This window comes from Parasteatoda tepidariorum, chromosome 9, assembly GCF_043381705.1.
Source record: "Parasteatoda tepidariorum isolate YZ-2023 chromosome 9, CAS_Ptep_4.0, whole genome shotgun sequence".
In the NCBI taxonomy this organism is placed as follows: Eukaryota; Metazoa; Arthropoda; class Arachnida; order Araneae; family Theridiidae; genus Parasteatoda; species Parasteatoda tepidariorum.
Window position 1 is genome coordinate 74,602,189 of NC_092212.1, and position 17,773 is coordinate 74,619,961.

Genomic DNA, 17,773 nt, shown 5'->3' on the forward strand with positions numbered 1-17,773 from the left:
AACTTCATTAAATATTGTACGCATAAATTTATTAGGAATTTAAAAAATTTACAAATAAAAAAATCTGAAGAAAGTAGTTAACCTTTAAAAACTCATTAATTTTATTATTTATTTTGTTAACTCTCAACTCCACTCGTCTAAATAAGTTGGTCATCAAAATAAACAAGCTTTTTGGTCAACTTGTAAAATAGGTGGATGTTTTTCTTTCTCAAGGTTATTACTCTACCTGAACGACTTAATTGCATTATCTTGTTAAATTTAAGAGTTTTTTATATATTTTTAAACAAAAAGTACTCTTTTGAAATATGTAACAGCAAGAGTCACTTTTCTGAATGTTAAAATATACCTATAGATATTTCTTTCCTCTGAATTTTTATTTCATTACTCTGTTTTGAAAAGTTGATATTTTTAACTTGTTAATTCTTTTGTTATAGGGCTTAGTAAAAGTAACTTCAATTATGGGCAATAAATCTTCTCTTATGTTGCAACCCGAGGAGATAGCGGAGATACACCATGAAACTGGGTGTAAGTATTATGTAACTTCGCCAAATATCTAAATTAAGTTTTTTGTTTGAAGTTATTGCCCTATAGCTTCCTGTATGAAACATTTTTAATTTCTAAACCTTCATGTTCTTTCATGTAGTCTTAAAATGATACTTCATAGTAATTAATCTCCTCAAATTTAACAAACCTATAATGTGTACATAAATGCTGAATAAACATAAATGCAAATAATCAACAATTGTTCCACTTTATTTATGAATACTAATTAATATTTTTACAAATAATTGAGTGAATAACAACATAATTCTAAATTAAATAACTTTGCATTATTTTTTTCTATAACCACCATTGACCAGCTGACCCAATTTTTGGTTTACGACTTAATATTCAACTCCATAGCCTTGTAATTTTGAACCAACTCAAAAGACAAGGTATCTCCTTGATTAGTATCCCGAGAGGTATGATTTGTTATGGGAACATGGAGGACTTTGTACCTTGACAGATTTAACGTGCTTCAATCACCATTTACTGCAGGAGGAATCTTCGGCCGGTGGGGATGGAACCCACGACCTCTTGGTAATGGGCACAGTACCCTACCAACCAGGCTATATGCGCCTTATTTAAATATATTGAACTCTTTTTTTTGGGGGGGGGGTTACATTGACTAGCTCGAACTTTAACTGAAATTTAATCAAATTAATTGATGCAGTTACGAATTTAATCGAGATTAATTTTTTTATGAAAGAATTACTTGGCAATTTTGCTGCTGATCCGACACGTGCTTGTGTATCCAAATTATTCCTAATAGTTTTAGGGATGCCAACAGCTCCATTTTGTGCAAGATTTCTTGAAAATTGGTTGAAGAAATAGCAATACCTTAAGAATGAGGTCAGTGACGTCCACTCTTTAAAAGTGTCACCACGAGATGTCTGTAATAAAGTTGTTTGTATTTCATAAGATTCTTTGAATTTTTGATTTGCAGTGGTGGAAAATTTACTTAAAATAAAAAGTACTTAAAGAAACAATATTTTTTTACAAATCAGAGCAAGTTACCATCTCTAGTAGTTCATCTTGAAAAATCATAGCAAGATGTTTATGATCATTAAAACTATGTTTGCCAAAAATATGATTTTCTCTCCCCAATTGATTGTATATTGAAATAAACTTATTGTGAGTATTAAAAACTAAAATGGTTGCCAAAGAAAGAAAAGGTAACTTTTATATTTTAACGATTACCATTTTTGAATGATAAATGCAGCATAATGACCTGTTTTCAGCTGGCTTTGAGTGTTTCAGCAGTTTTAAAAAGCTTTGAAATTGGTGCATCATAAAATAAAAGAGGATACGGTATTACAAAATTTATCTTTTCATTTCGACTTTATAAGTTGTAGGGCTACTTTGTCTGTTGTAGATAAAATTATGACTTAAATGTACGTAGTACATTCAGGTTATAATTTTGTCTATGAATGTACGTAGTCAGGGGCCTGTCCCAGCCAAATTTACTACCGTTTAGCGATACCTTCACAAATTCAACTTCGGGGGAAACGGTATTTTCACAAAATACATTTTCTTAAAATTTTATTTTTGTATCCCACAAGAAATGATAAATCCATATTTTTACCACACTTTTGTGTTAATTTTTTAATATAATTTTGAATTTTTTGCAAATTATGTCTAAATTTTCACAAAATAGGTACTTCACAGGAAAACCTAAACAAACCCCTGGTAGTACTCCCCTTCTAGGAACTATAATATGCTTTTTATATGCATTAATATGAAATATGTATTAGAACCATTTCAAAACTAGTTCTTGATTATACTTTCAATATTGTGAATAAGCCTGTGTTTTTTATAAAACGAGAATAGATTGCAAAATTATAAATAAATTAAAAATTATCGTAAATAAATATTTGTGATTAAGTGAGAATATTTCCATATTGGTGCATGGGTTAAAAAAGTTGCTGAAGTTTGGAGAAAAAAAACTAGTCAATGGTGCATAAAAAAACTAACAGCATTTACTAAAAATGACCAATTGAAAGCTTCATTAGACTCATAGCCTCAATGCAGTAACCACAATGTAATTTTTTAGATACATGCTAAAGCAAAAGCTCTTTAGTGCCTTGGCTATAATTATTGACAAGAACAGGTATAAATGTGAACTGTATCCCTGCCAAATATCTATCCAACATTCTACGTTTAAGAAAGATTAATTGTTTATTCTTTACGTATTTTAAAGATAATAAAAATTTGTCTAACCAGCTAATGTTTTATTTCATAACAATGTCTTTCTTAATCTTTGCTTTATTAAAACAATATTAGATAGTAAATGAATGGATAACTGCATGGAGAACTGAGCATAACCAGAGATGCTAACTTTCTCTGCTTTATAGAAATTATTTTCTGGTGTTTGCAAACAGTGTGTTTTAATGCATGATTCATGAATAATTTAAAAGTTCATATAAAACTAAATTTTTTTCATACTGTATAATACTGTTTCATGCTGTATGGGCTTATGTATATGTTTTATTTTATACTACAGTAGGGAACCGATTATCCGGAACGGTCGGGTCCATCGCTATTCCGGATAACTGATTTTTCCGGTTTTCTGAATCGCTACAAAAAACCGTTTTTTTTTTTATTGTTAAACCCAACTAAAAAAAAAAAATTTTGGAAATAATCTTAAAAATAAGAAAAAACGATTAAGTAATACACTAATGATTATTTCCAAAATGATGGTAAGGTAAACCTCTTTAAATAAAGAAAGAAAAATCGTAAAATCTTACGAGGAGAAAAAAAAAATTTTTTTAAATGGCGAGAAAATTTATCGAGTTTTGTTCCGGATTTTTGGTTTTCCAGTTTTCTGATTTCCGGATAACGGGTTCTGTACTGTATAACCACTGTTGAACAGCTGACCCAATTTTGATTTTACGACTACCAGTGTTCAACTCCATAGCCTTGTAATTTTTAACCCAATCCAAACGACAAGGGAACTTCTGGGTCAAGTATTCGGAAAACATTTTCCTTTGTGAAGGACTTTTTGATGAAACTAACCCCCTTTCGCATTACATGGAATTGAAAATGTCCTGTGGTTAGCCTGATGGCAAGAGGACTCTAAACAATGATCCGTCTACCACTGAAGACATTTTATGCCTGCACTGTGGCTTGTGCTAGCCAGGTGCGGAATTAGTATCGACCAGCCATCACTGGGGTTCAAATGAGGGTATCCTCATTAGGAGGCGAGTATTCTGTCTCCTGAGCCACCACAGCTCTCTTTGTTTACATCAGGGATAGGCAAACTTTCTTGGTCGTGGGCCAAAAATCTGGTAAAAAAAGTTTGCTGGGCCGAGTAAGAACTTCTAAAATGAAAATTCTAACTTCTGAAATAAAATAAAGTCAAATTCATCATTGAGCGCATGGCACTCTGCATCAACTTTGCATTTTTTAGTTGCCATTTTGGGATTAAAAATATTTACAAATAACTCAAAAAGGCAGTACCCATTTCATACATTTAATAATTTCACCATTATTCACAATGACTTTGTATGTGTGCAGCCTTTCCATAAGCAGTAAATTATGTTAGAACTCACGCCGGAAGAAAAATCCGCTCGTTAGAATTTAAAATGCGTAGTAAGCCTCATGTGAAATACAATTCACCTATATTAGATTCCATATGTCTGCTCCTCGAGAAAGACAAATACTAGTTGGAGCTAATCTACGGCTATTCTATAAGGGACTTTTACTTTCAACATTTTATCAATTGAAGCTGTTAATGTTAACTATTTTAATTAATTTATGTTTTGTAGAACGAAAATAGAGAAAGTTAAAATTCTGTCCGCGGGCCGGATAAAATCTTCCGGCGGGCCACAGTTGGCCCGCGGGCCGTAGTTTGCCCATCCCTGGTTTACATTGTCTACAAAGTTTCGTTTTTAGTACTCTACCACTTTATAAAAACTTTTCCTGAAAGCGGAGCAGTTGGCATCCGTGCATAGTGTCACTATGAATTAAAATTTGTACTAACAACTTTGGAATTTTTTTCTGAGATATTACTTTTTTGCCTAATCTTAAAATAACATATCCTATATTGTTGTATTCACAATAGGCCTTGTGTTATTTACTATTCAATTTGTAATTCCATTTAATTTTAGCAGAAGACAAAAAAATTAACATAAAACTCAAAACTTTTACACTTTTTATATATCATGTTATTAATTTCTTTAAACAATTTGTGAAATATGGGCCTTTTGTATGTTATAACATGCATAAAAATATTTTGACTAGTAAAACTACTTCTTTCAAATTTAAATACAATTTTAAGTTTTAAAGCGCCCTAAAATATTAAGCCTATTCACACATCTTTTCATAGATATGACATAAAACATAAGCTGAAGGATGGTCTGGAAATTTTCAAATTTCTGTTCCAGTTTTAGAAACTTGTTAGTGTTTATGCTGTGTCTCATTGATACTAAAATTGTTGCGTATTTTTATTTTAAAGATCAATGACTTGATCTAGTATGCTTGATAATATTACTTAATTCTACAAACTTTTTTGATTCAATTTTATAAAGTTCATAGAGACAATATCTATAAATTGTGAAATAGTGGTAATCTGGTTTGACTATTTAAGATGAATTTAAATGTTATGAGTGGTTATTTAAGGTTTTTCTTTAATTCTCCAAGAAATTAATATCAAAATATTTTAATTTTATATTTCCCTATAGTTTTTTTTTCTTTCTTTTTTATAGTTTCTCCTAGCCAAATTGAAAGACTCTATAGCAGATTTACAAGTTTAGACAAGACAGATAATGGCACATTGAGGTAAGTAAAATATCAATAATATTAACATAATAAATAATCAATTTATTAAAAAACATCTAGTAAGTAAAGTAGGGAATTTTCACCTTGCTTTTTTATTTATGTTATATTCTGCATAATGTTACAGGCAATTTTTTCCCGACTGTTTTTACACTCAATATCTTCTTGGAGCCTATGTATGATGAACTGAAATATGTTTTAGAAGTTTTTTAATAATTTACTAAAAGCATTTCTCTAACATTACTTTTTTTTATTTTTAAAAAGTGTTTAAAAAATAAATTATTTAAAAAATGTATTAATTTTTGTATGTATGCAAAGTCCAGCAAGATTTTAAGTTTTTCTTGTGACATCTGGAACATCATTATTACTCATTGTGTTTTGGTAACACTTAAACTCCCAGTTTGTGAATCGAAGTTTAGTTCGACTATCGCCTTCAATAAAAGATTTTTGTGTTTTAACCTAGTTAGTTTTTATTTAGTGTTACAGGTATCAATATAGCTAACAAATTATGTTACAATGGTTTTATTGATATTCCTGGTCCTTTTGGTTTGCTTGTTCAGAAAGCACTACAGTAGGGAACCGATTATCCGGAACGATTTGGACCATCGCTATTCCGGATAACTGATTTTTTCGGTTTTCTGAATCACTACAAGAAGCCGTTTTTTTTTTATTGTTAAACCCAACTAAAAAACAAATATGTATTTGGAAATAATCTTAAAAAGAAGAAAAAACAATGGAGTAATACTCTAATTATTTCCAAAATGATGGTAAGGTGATGATCTTTCAAAAAAGAACGAAAAATCCTGAAATCTTATGAGGAAAAACAAATTTTTTTTTTTAAAAATGGCGGGAAAATGTATCGAATTTCGTTCCGGTTTTTTGATTTTCCGGTTTTCTGATTTCCGGATAACGGATTCTGTGCTGTATTTCAACTGAACTGAATCATTTCTTTTTTTCATTTTTTTTTTCAAGTTTCTTTCAGTAGAAAAAAATTACCAAAAATCAGACCAATCATTGTCAAAACCAGTATGTTTTTATTTCAAAACTCTGAAATTGTGTATCTAATGAAGAGGAAATAGTTTAAAAAATTAAAATACTTTATTTTCCTCACAACAAATTATTGCTGAATCAGTTTTAGAATCTGATTAAATACAAAAAAAGAAAAAGAATAAAAAACTTTATTGAAATGCTATTTGAAATAAAAATAAATGTTGTAAACTATGTTGTATAACTGAAAATGTCAAAGTAGCAAACTGTAATGGATTGTTTGTCTTAATGTGAATCTATCTAATAAATGTTTCTTGATAAATAGTTTGATTTTGACTTGATGACTATAAATAAGACTGTAAATAAGCGACTAAATAAACTTTTAAATATTAGCTTATAAAATTCACCAAGTTTTATTTATTGGTAAATTACGACAAACATTTTTGAATGTGTTGAGTAAAGTATTTTTTTTAAAAAAATGCAAAAATGATTATAAGCAAATTTCTGAAAACAATTTAGGTTCATGATAAAATTTTAGCATATAAAATGCATAAAGCTTTATTTATTATGTTGCAATATACAATTTTAAGTGTTATTAGTTACAAATTTAACAACAATTTTACATTTTAAAAATTTTTTACCAAAGCAGGGCTGATTGTGCTCCGGAAAAAATCTGAATTTCCGGAATTTTCACTAACAGTGATCCGGAAGTTTCCAGAGATCGAAGGTCCAGATGTTTAAAAAAAATCATTGATCGCGGAAGTTTCTGGAAATCAAATTTTCAAGGGTGGAGCTTAAAAGCACAGTTTATTTTATTTGTTTGTAAGGGTGAGCCAGAAATGTACTTCATAAGCTTATATTCATGATTAATATTCATTTTTTATCAATAAATAGTTGTTATAATCATAAACTCAAGAAAGAAAGACATGTTTGTAAATTTTAATTACTTCTCCAGGTCATCATTAGTATGTGTAAAATTTTAAATATATTTTAAGTAAACTAAGAAATATTGAGAAAAAAGAAAAACCCTTGTTTAAATTTTTTTCTAATTTTTCCATTTAAACAGTTTTTTTTTTTTTAACTCAAGAAATTTTACGGAATTTTGACTTGGGCTCACAATCACCCCTACCAAAGTGATAATAACCAAATTTGTGAAATCAGTTCATGCTAAAACCTTCTAAGTTTATTTATTTTCTGTGTATTTCTTTAAAAAAAAAAGTGTAATAGTAATCATAGTAGTGATATAGCTCATAAAATACTTCATTTTTTAATGCCTTTAGAAATTAATAAAATTCATATTTCAGCAATAAATTCATGATTGCACATTGAAACACCTCTTTGTTAAATCAGTTAAAACTCACTTATACTAAATCATTCAATCAGTATATGCTAGCAGTCAAAAGTTTACTTATATTTTCGTCTTTAATAAGGGTATCTTTTTCAGTCGAGAAGATTTTCTACGAATACCTGAATTGGCTATAAATCCATTGGGAGATCGCATTGTGCATGCCTTTTTCAATGAGGCATATGATGACAGGATTAATTTCCGTCAGTTTATGAGAGTTCTTTCCCGATTCCGTCCTGTGAAGAAAAACAAAGAAAACAAGCTGAATAGCCGTGAAGAAAAACTGCGTTGTAAGTTATTTTTTGCATTCTGTTTTGTTTTTTTTCTTCCCATTTTCTACCTATTTGTTTTTTTATTCTTTTTTTTTGCACTGATAATTGGAGCAATTATAAAGTTAAAAGTTTAAAAATTATTTTAAACCTTTTTTTTTTTCATTGTAATCGTTTATATTTATTTAAGCTAGTTAAGATTGTTTTATAAATTTTTAAACCCTTTTTTGGCACAGCATGCTCTTTATTTTCACCCTTGCTCTATTAAACCCTACAATCAATTGCATTCAATTATGCCAATTGGTTCAATTTATTATAAATTATTATTAGTAGTGTGATCCTAGCTAGATCTCGAGGATTTAAATAAAGAAAAGCTTAGTACAAAATATTTTTATTAATAACAAATAGCACACGGACAAACATAAATTTGAATAATTACAAGAAGTAGGAAAAAGAAGGTCCATTCTGTCCAAAGTCTGAGCATCTACTGCCTGTTCAGATGGCGCTGTATTTGCTTGGCGATGTGGTTGCTACAGTAGTATATTAGTTTAATGACCCAGTGTATTTGTGCAGATTTTTTTCAGATTGAGCCCACTAAAATAAATTAAAAAGCATTTTTATATCCACAAACTGGTTTTTCAAATTTTATCTAAACTAAAAATAAACCCCCATCAGTTGGATTTTCTCTTAAAAATCCAGGTTTTGGCAAACCCTGACCAGAGTTCAATTGTTTAAAAAGAGTCCTATGTCTAAGCAAGCCATAGGTTAAAGAATTTTTCTTTTTACTGGAAAAAAGTCTAATTTTTTTAATGATATCACAATTATTTTAATTTTATCATTATTTTATTTCGTTTTTTCTTTCACTATTTTAATTTTTGAAGAAGAAAATGTTATCTTATTAGCAATATTTTTTCATGAATATTATTGAGTTACAAATTTATTTGTTTTTAAAAAAAATTTAATATGTTTGTAGAAAAAGTTTTTTGAAAAATATATACTTTCATTGCAGTTGCTTTCAAGATGTATGATCTGGATGATGACAATAAAATTTCCAGAGATGAATTGTTAGCTGTATTGCACATGATGGTTGGAGCTAATATTTCTGAAGAACAAGTAAGTATTTTATAGTCTTGGTATATCATTGTTCCTGAAGCAGTCTGACTTTCTAATAAACAATTAAGAAGATGATATTTTATTGCCATTTACCTTATTTTGTTACAGAATCTCAGTAATATGATTACTACCCCAAATCATCCCGCCAAAGCGTAATTTTTTCCAAAACAAGCATTTTTGCAAAAAATTGCGTCAACGGTATTCTAAGTGCCTTAAATAGACTTTAAAAAGTTTTTAATTTTAAATATGGTTTCAAGGACAAGGTATATCTTTACTTATATATTGAATGTAGGTTTTGAAAGTTTATGATAAAATCTCTGTAATGTTCTGATATAAATAAAATTTAATGATTGACAGAAAAAAGCCTTGAAAATTCAATAAAAGGACCTTTTATTGAGCTATAAGTTAGTAGTGGGAATCTTGCTAAAAATGTCAATCAATTCATTCTGGCTATCCCAAAAAAATTATTAATTTTGCTCCTTAATACGCAATTTTGTCCTATAATTTTGCTTTGTAGTGCAGAACTTAATTTTTTTATAATTTCAATTACTGATTTAATAATTTAGTTCCATTGTAATTTTTTAAAATTAATTGTTTTAAAAGTGCAAGGATAAACAAAATAAATGCTTGATTTTAGATAACTTTAATAACATTAATATGGTGCCATTGCTCTTTCCATTCTGATTTGAATAACCTTTAAGAATTTATAAACAAAAAAAAGTCTTGAAAATTCAATCAAAGGTCCTTTTATTAAGCTAAAAGTTTGGAGTGGGAACATTGCTAAAAATGTAAATCAATTAATTCTGGCTATCCCTAAAAAAGTATTAATTTTTCTCCTTAATACATAATTTTGCTCCTTAATACATAATTTGCTCTTTAGTGCATAGCTTAATTTTTTTTTCATTTCGATTATCGTTTTAAATTATTTAGTTTCATATTAATTTTTTAAAATTAATTGTTTTTAAAGTGTAATGATAAACAAAATAAATACTTGATTTTAGATGACTTAAGGGAAACAAAAAAATTATTAATTAAAAATTATGGTTTTATTGTCCTCACATGTCATCTATCTTTATCCTTCAGTTTACCTGATATGGAGAGTAAAATATAATTAACTATTAAATCTTCATTTATGATTATACAGGGCTTAGTTACATATATGGCAGTACTTTTACTTTCATTACTTGTACCGCTGGTACAAGTAGAAAGTACGTACTTTTACTTGTACTTCGTTACTTTTTAAATTTAGTACTTTTACTTGTACATTCGTTACTTTTTTAAAGAAAAAGTACAAGTATTTGTAACGGAAATATCGAATGAAATCGTTACTTTTTTCTAAAACTCGGTAAGCTTTCTAAGAAAAAAATTAAATTAAAAAAACTGCTTATGTTTTTTTAATTTATAAAATTAATGAGCAATATATATACATTCATACCTAACTTCGTGTTTAAATACCTTCTGTTTCAACTTATACTGCACATTCAATTATTTTTTACTAGCTCAAAGATCACTAGCTCAAAGCTATCTGAAACCCCGTGTTTGCTTTGTTTATGTTTGTGCTTTTAAAACGCATTTCTAAAGAGTAAAACAATTTTAAATCAATGGTAATTTAAATAAATGAAAATAATAAACTAAAATTTAAAATCAATAGATAAAATTTCTTTTTCGTCAAATCCATAAAAAGTTTGATATTAAAATCATATATAATTTTAAAATTATATTATACGATTATATTATAAAATTATATTATAATATTCTTCCGAATTTAAAAATAAATTGATATCCATAACTTTCAAAACTAAAAATAAATAAATAAATAACAACAATTTTGCAAAAACATTAAAGAACATAAAAATATTATTCAATAAAATTTTAGGTTACTTTGAATTTTCGATTTCCTAGAAATGTACTTTTAAATCGCTACTTTTTTTGTTTAGTACTTGTACTTTTTACTCGTTACTTTTAAAAATGAGACCTTTTTACTCATTACTTTTTTTAAAAATACTTGTACTTTTACTCGTTACTTTTTAAAAGTAACATTGCCATGTAAGCTTAATTAGCAAACGTCCCTAACAATATCTTTTATGTATTTTAAAATAAAAAGCATCGGCAGTTTAATTTGTATCAGTACCTAATGCTAAACCTTTTAGAAAAATCCATTTTACAAACATTTCCCCCTTGCTAACTAATTGAAATTTCTGAATTGTTCTTAACATATGAGGCTAAAATTCTCTTGTCAAAATTTCATAACTTCACACACTCTTCCTTTATTGAGGTATTTGTAACTGTTTAACTGCTGTTTGCAAGTTCTGTTATTAACTGATAGGATTTCTATAACCTTTGACAGTTTTTTTCTTTTTAATTTTACTTAATGCAAAAAAATGTTTCTTTTTTCATACAGAGCTTTACACATGGTGCGTAGCATTTTTAAAAAGTGCTTAAAGGTGCTTATTTTCAATTTTTATTTTTTAAAAGCCCTTAACAGTGCTTTTTTCCTTGGGAATTATTTTGCATTTTGTTAATGTGTATAGTTCTTAAAACTATTTTATGGGTGCTTAAAAAGTGCTTTTTTTTGTTGAAAGTTTTGGCTATGCACCTTGTTTACTGCTACATAGATTCTTCACTCCCCAAGTGTGAATAATTTAAAATAATCTTTTATATCTTTTTTTATGTTTTTTTTTTAAATTTATCATTGAGATATTTTTATCAGTTAAATAATGTTGTTGATTTAAAATTATTAAGCTTCGGTTCAATTAGAGTTTTTTATTGATTTTTATGCAGGGTGCGTAGCTTTTTTAAAAAGTGCATAAAGGTGCTTATTTTCGTTTTTTAAAAGCCCTTAAAGGTGCTTTTTTCATTGGGTGTTTTTGAAAAGTGCTTAATTTTCCCTCTTTCAAAATTGAAAATTTTCTTTTACTATGTTGATTTTCGCTTCAAATTATGCAAATTATGCGTATTGTCAGTCCGTAGCGTATGAAAACGCCATTCGTTTTACACAATTCAAAATTTCATGATTTTTGAAAATTGTCAAAAACAATGCCAAAAAGTTTTTTTTTTGGACATGACGGTTAAAACAAGAAAAACTGTCAATTGTCAAAAATTTTCCAACCCTGCCTAATTAATGATATATTTTTAAAGTGATTAAAAATATTTTTTGGGTGCTTGAAAAGTGCTTAAAAGTTGCTTATTTTTTGTTGAATAATTTGGCTACGCAACTTGTTATAGATTAGCCAACATTTTTGATTTGCCGTCGTTTGTTTTATTTGTCTTGTTTATTTTATTTGCCTTGTTTATTTATTGCTGTCTTTTATTTGTTTCTATCAGTTGGCGAACATTGCTGACAGAACCATATTGGAAGCAGACAGTGATGGAGATCACATGATCTCATTTGAAGAGTTTTGTGCAACTTTGGAGAGAACAGACGTGGAAGAGAAAATGAGCATCAGATTTCTTCATTGATCTGAATCTTTGTTTTTCTACATTGAAATCATTTATTTTATATACACAGATGTAATCAAATTATGTATGGCTTAAAAAATCAGTATTTGTATAACACATTCCTATGCATAAATATATGTATATGAGATCTATAAAATTTGTCATCCTGTATATACAGAGTCTTCAAAATGCAAGTTAAAAGAGCTTTATTGAGTGAAAATGCTATGTTTCAAATAATGTCAATTTTCTTTACGGATACTTTTACTTTTATGTCACATTATTTTGCAGATATAATTTTAACTTTTTTTTTTGCTATTAATCTCTTGTTATGTGAATATATGAAATTAATGAGGAGTTTGCATTAATTGTTCTGTTTTTGTTCTATGCCAAGGAATTGCAAAAAAATTAATAAAAATCATTATGGATTATTTTTTGATCGATACTTGTTTTCTTTAAAAGTGTCAATTTCTATAAGATGTTTCTTGTGTTTCTTTCAAATATTTCAAACAATATAAATTTTCTTTAAGAATGCTCTTACTTTTAAATCATTTTATTCTACAGATGTGTATTTAAATTAAGTTTATTTTGTTTTTAATCTCTTTTTTAGATGAAGATATAAAAATCAATACTTATTTCCTTTAAAAAGTGTTGATTTCTCTAAGATATTTCTTGTTTCTTTTAATCCTTTTTTAGATGAAGATATAAAAATCTATACTTATTTCCTTAAAAAGTGTCGATTTCTTTTTTCCTCGTCTTTATTTTACTTTTAATTCCTTTTTAGATGAAGATATAAACATTGATACTTATTTTCTTTAAAAAGTGTTGATTTCTTAAAAGATATTTCTTGTTTCTTTTAATCCCTTTTTAGATGAAGATAGAGAAATCGATGCTTATTTACTTTAAAAGTGTTGATTTCTTTTAGATCTTGTTTTCCTTCAAATGTTTCAAGCACTATCAATTTTCTTTAAGAATGTTCTTTTAAATCATTTTATTCTATAATTTTGTAGAAATAAATTAAGTTTATTTTGCTTTTAATTCCGTTTTAGAAGAAGAAATAAAACTAATGTTTGTTTAAATGGTTTTGCTTTTTATTTTTGTTGTGTCGGCTAGTAACTGCAATTCTGAATTTCTGTCTGATCAATACTTGTCTTCTTTAATAGTATTAAGTTGCATTCTTTGAAAGAAATGTGTAAAAACTTAATCAGTATGCAATGCTGTCGCAAAATTAACAAAAGTTACGAAAAGCGGAGCTAAGTGTTTACTTTTGTATAGAAAGTGTTAAAAAAAAGGGTATTTATTATTCTATCACTGTAACAACTTTTAAATCCGGATTGTCAAAATTGTTCATTTTTCTTTCTACGTATGTTTTATTTAAAAATGTTAAATTGCTTTGTCTTTTTTTTTTCTATCAGACATATAGTGATTTAGAAGCTTAATTTGTTTTCGATTATTTGCCGAGTGCAGTTTTACAACTAAAATGAGTATAAATAGTCGCTTGATATTTGTATTTCATCGTCAAAAAGTTGCCTAAAAAAGCTTAATTGTGATGGATGTTAGATTCATAAAGTTATAATGTAAAAAGCTATTTGTTTATATTTTTATAGAGGCATTAAATGTGTTGTTACTATTGATAGAAATGGAAAGCTGTAATTGTAATTTCCATAGGGTGAAAATAACTTGCTAACTATTTTTTATCCTTTACTGATTGTAATGCTTTTAAATGCCTTCCTAAAAGACTTCAATTACCTTTTGATCTTTACCAAGGCTTAGAAGTGATTGAAAAAGGTCTTCAACTAGAACTTTATAAAATGTGCCTGTAAAATGTTTTTTTTTTTAATTTTTTTCCAATTCTTTCTTTTTGTGTTAATATTGATTGGTTCATTTTACAAATTTTAATAGTATTATGAGGCAGAGCAGAAATTTTGAGCTTGCTATTAGTTGCAAGAAATAGTTTTAAATTGTGGCAATTATTGTACGTGACACGACATGTCAGTTGTATTTCTTAGACCATACAATGCTACTAGTACCTTTACTCTTAAAATCTTTTAACACCTTATAAGTAATTTTAAGGAGTTAAAATAAGCTAGAAAAAAATCATTTAGATTATTTAATATTATTTAACACATGTTGTAAAATGTACCTGTATCACTTAGCAAATAGTAGATTTTTTTTTTGTTATAATGGTTGTTTTAATTAATAGTTTTCTCGTAGTTTGCTTTTGTAAGCAATATATTGAACTGTTTTATAATACACTAATTAAAGTTATTAATGCGGGGTGCGTAGCGTTTTTAAAAAAGTGCTTAAAGGTGCTAATTTTTTATTTAAGTAAAAGCCCTTAAAGGTGCTTTTTTTTATTCAGGGTTTGTAAAAAGAGCTTAATTTTCTATCTTTTAAAAAGAGATTTTTTCTTTGCCGTATCGATTGTCATTCTAAATTACAAAAAATGCATGATTTTCACGATTTTTTCTGCAATATTTATCAGAAAATATCACTGCATATATCCTAATTATGTTTTCTTTTTTGGAGAGTGATTCAAAATATTTTAGCTACGCATCTTGTAGTTGTTTAAATTAAATAAAATTAATAAATTAAAGAAATGCAATAGTTTATAGATAGAAGTAACTTTTGTAAAAGTATACTGTTGAAAAATGCAATAAAAAAAATCGTGTTTTCTTAAGTTCTGTTTCCATGAAAAGTATTAAAAAAATTTATAGCAACTAAAACAACTCTGAAATCTTTGTACGCGACTAATATGCTTTCCTTAATTAATGTAATTTCTTATTTTTTTATACAATTTATTGTAAGTGAAGAAAAAAAAATTAACTGAAAATGCCTTTAAATTGATTTGAAAGTAAAAATTGAAATTAACCTGAATGAGCTGTATCCATGTATCAATTTATAATTGCATCTTTAATATGTTATCTTTTTAAAACTTAGTTCTGATGGTTTCTGTTTTTATAATTTAATTTATCTTTATATTATAAGTATATGCTAAATTGCATTAAATTTTGTTGAGAAATTTTTAAAATATCAAATGCTTTTTTAAATGATATTATAGAAACAATGTACTATTACTACATGTAATTGCTTTTCTTTAAAAGAATGTTTAAATGTTGCGCTATGTTTTGATTTAAATGTTTGATGTATAGAAGTGCCGTCAAATTTAATTTGGCTAAATATATAAATGCAGACATTAACATTGTCAAAGGAAGTTGTACTGGGCAATTATTTTTATAATACCTATGAGTGTTTAATATTTGCTGAAATTTAATCAGTGTAGAAATTATATTGTGCTTTTAGTTGTAAATTTTGTTTAATATTGGTACCTGTGCATATTATTTACTTAGTCAAGTTTTTATAAAAATTCTATTGATATGTTACTTATGAAATAAAATCATCTAATGCTTTTACTTCACTAAAGAGTTTTTATTTTCTTAGCCTTAGTCTGTATAACATTTACTGGGTTTACATTTAAAAAAGAAAAAAAAAATAGAATTTTTTTACACTGTTATTTTGCCAATTATTATTTTGTTGTTTTAAGATTACTTTTAGTGCTTACAAAGCACAATTTTTTTATGGCCCTGTCGATGCTTGATTGAAACTTTTTTTTATTCGAGTTATGCATTGTTTTCTAATTTATTATACTCCAACACAAAGTAATATATTTTATGGTATGGTTATGGTTTAGTACTTTATGGTACTGGTATATTTTATGGACTTCCTCTCTAATTTTAGGGTAAAAATCTGTCTTTCAAAAAAAATTTTGTTGTTGTCTGATTTCATATCAAATGTGCGAATTCCAGTGAATTTTTCCATAAATTTTCAAGAAGCAGCAAAAAATGTAGATTTTTTTCTTTCTTAAACTGGCGCTTTAAAAAATCTGGCCAAAATGTTTTCTCCTTTAGGCCACTTTTTCTTAGACCACTTTTTATGTTGCTAACCCTCAATTATTAGTTTCATTAGACTTCCAGTAACTCAAATTCAATCTTAACATGGTTGAAAAGATTTCTACTTTCTCTTAATAAAAAAAAAATTTTTTTTTGACGGATTCGAAATGAATTTTTTTAAATTGTAATGATCTAAATCGGATTCAGGTATTTTAAACTGCATTGCTTAAGGAGGAACAACCGCAGTAAAAGTTTCAAAAGACTTGCGATTTTTGATAATTTATCCTTTTAAGATTATTGTACACAAAATATTGAACTGTTTTTCGTAAAAATGTAAAAGTAACAGCAATGTCAATCATGGCACGCGGTGTGGGATGCCTAATAAAATGTGCTTTCGCACTTAATTGATTAATAGATGTGCTCACTCATACATGGATTATTGATCACAAAATTTTAAATGCAATTTACTCGAAATGGCGTTTCTCTTACTTGCAGTAAATCCAACTAACACAATTTTCAACCAATTAGCTTCATGTTTTGACACTATGTTCACAATAAATATTGTTCTCTCTGCGGATAAAATTTTTTTAATGGGGTTGACTGATTTTGAGTAATCCACGGAATTGAAACATGTTTCAGGTCATTTTTTTTTTTTAGAATTTTTTTGTAAAAAATTACTTTTTTAAAAATCGTGTAAGTGTGACGAAAACTACGTTTAAGTTATAAATAATTTCAAAGATAAGATAAAAACATTTTACTATACATATATTTATTTTTAAGTTGTAATAATAATATAGATAAAAATTTATGTATAATTTTTGAAAATTTTGTATTTGCAACATGATAAAATGAAGATTCACAAATGTTCAGTGCACAAAATTAAAAATGAACCACAGAGTGTAACTTTTGATCTAATGATTGGATCTTTACGTATTAGGACTTGATGGTTCAAGGAGGTAACCTCAAATATGCTAATTAATTCGTGCATACAATATTTTAAGTTGCGTCATCAGACACATAAACGCACTTTCTCTGAATAAACATACTTTTTTTTCCAGATTTATGACCCCCAAAATATATTTTATAACCGTCGTTGAACAGCCGACCAAATTTTATGGGTTTACGACTACTAACGTTCAACTCTGTAGCCTGGTAATTTTGAACCAATCCAGGAGACAAGAGAAATCCTAGATCAATACCCCCAGAGGTATTGATTTGTTATGAGTACAGTCCGCAAAAAAAAAAGAAAAAAAAGATATCACCCTGAATAACTTTCGTTCTAATGATCGGATTTTCACGAACTAAAAGTCAATCTTAATGGTTCCCGGGGGTGACCTCAAATATGCTAATTAATTAGTGCTAACTATTAATTAAGTTACGAAATCAGACACAAAAACGTACTTTCTCTGAATAAACAT

General features: G+C 27.5%; 1 protein-coding gene across 3 annotated transcripts; it reads left to right on the top strand.

Annotated features, from left to right (window-relative positions):
- The first annotated feature begins 76 nt into the window (after positions 1 to 76).
- Positions 77 to 15,888, top strand: LOC107449274 (calcineurin like EF-hand protein 1 elm). 3 transcript variants are annotated; one of them, XM_016064765.3, is made up of 6 exons: positions 77 to 213; positions 435 to 525; positions 5,247 to 5,319; positions 7,748 to 7,938; positions 8,927 to 9,030; positions 12,355 to 15,888. In XM_016064765.3, the coding sequence occupies exons 1-6, from the start codon at positions 196 to 198 to the stop codon at positions 12,487 to 12,489; spliced, it is 612 nt and encodes a 203-aa protein (XP_015920251.1). In that variant the 5' UTR covers positions 77 to 195; the 3' UTR covers positions 12,490 to 15,888. The 3 variants fall into 3 exon arrangements, with proteins under 3 accessions (XP_015920251.1, XP_015920252.1, XP_015920253.1); XM_016064766.3 differs by having other exon boundaries at positions 130 to 191; XM_016064767.3 differs by having other exon boundaries at positions 183 to 334.
- Positions 15,889 to 17,773: the final 1,885 nt, after the last annotated feature.

Excerpts from the sequence above, each read along its gene's own strand:
- LOC107449274 (XM_016064765.3), top strand. Across the intron at positions 5,320-7,747 it reads ACAGATAATGGCACATTGAG|TCGAGAAGATTTTCTACGAA; the intron begins GTAAGTAAAATA and ends TATCTTTTTCAG. Across the intron at positions 7,939-8,926 it reads CCGTGAAGAAAAACTGCGTT|TTGCTTTCAAGATGTATGAT; the intron begins GTAAGTTATTTT and ends CTTTCATTGCAG.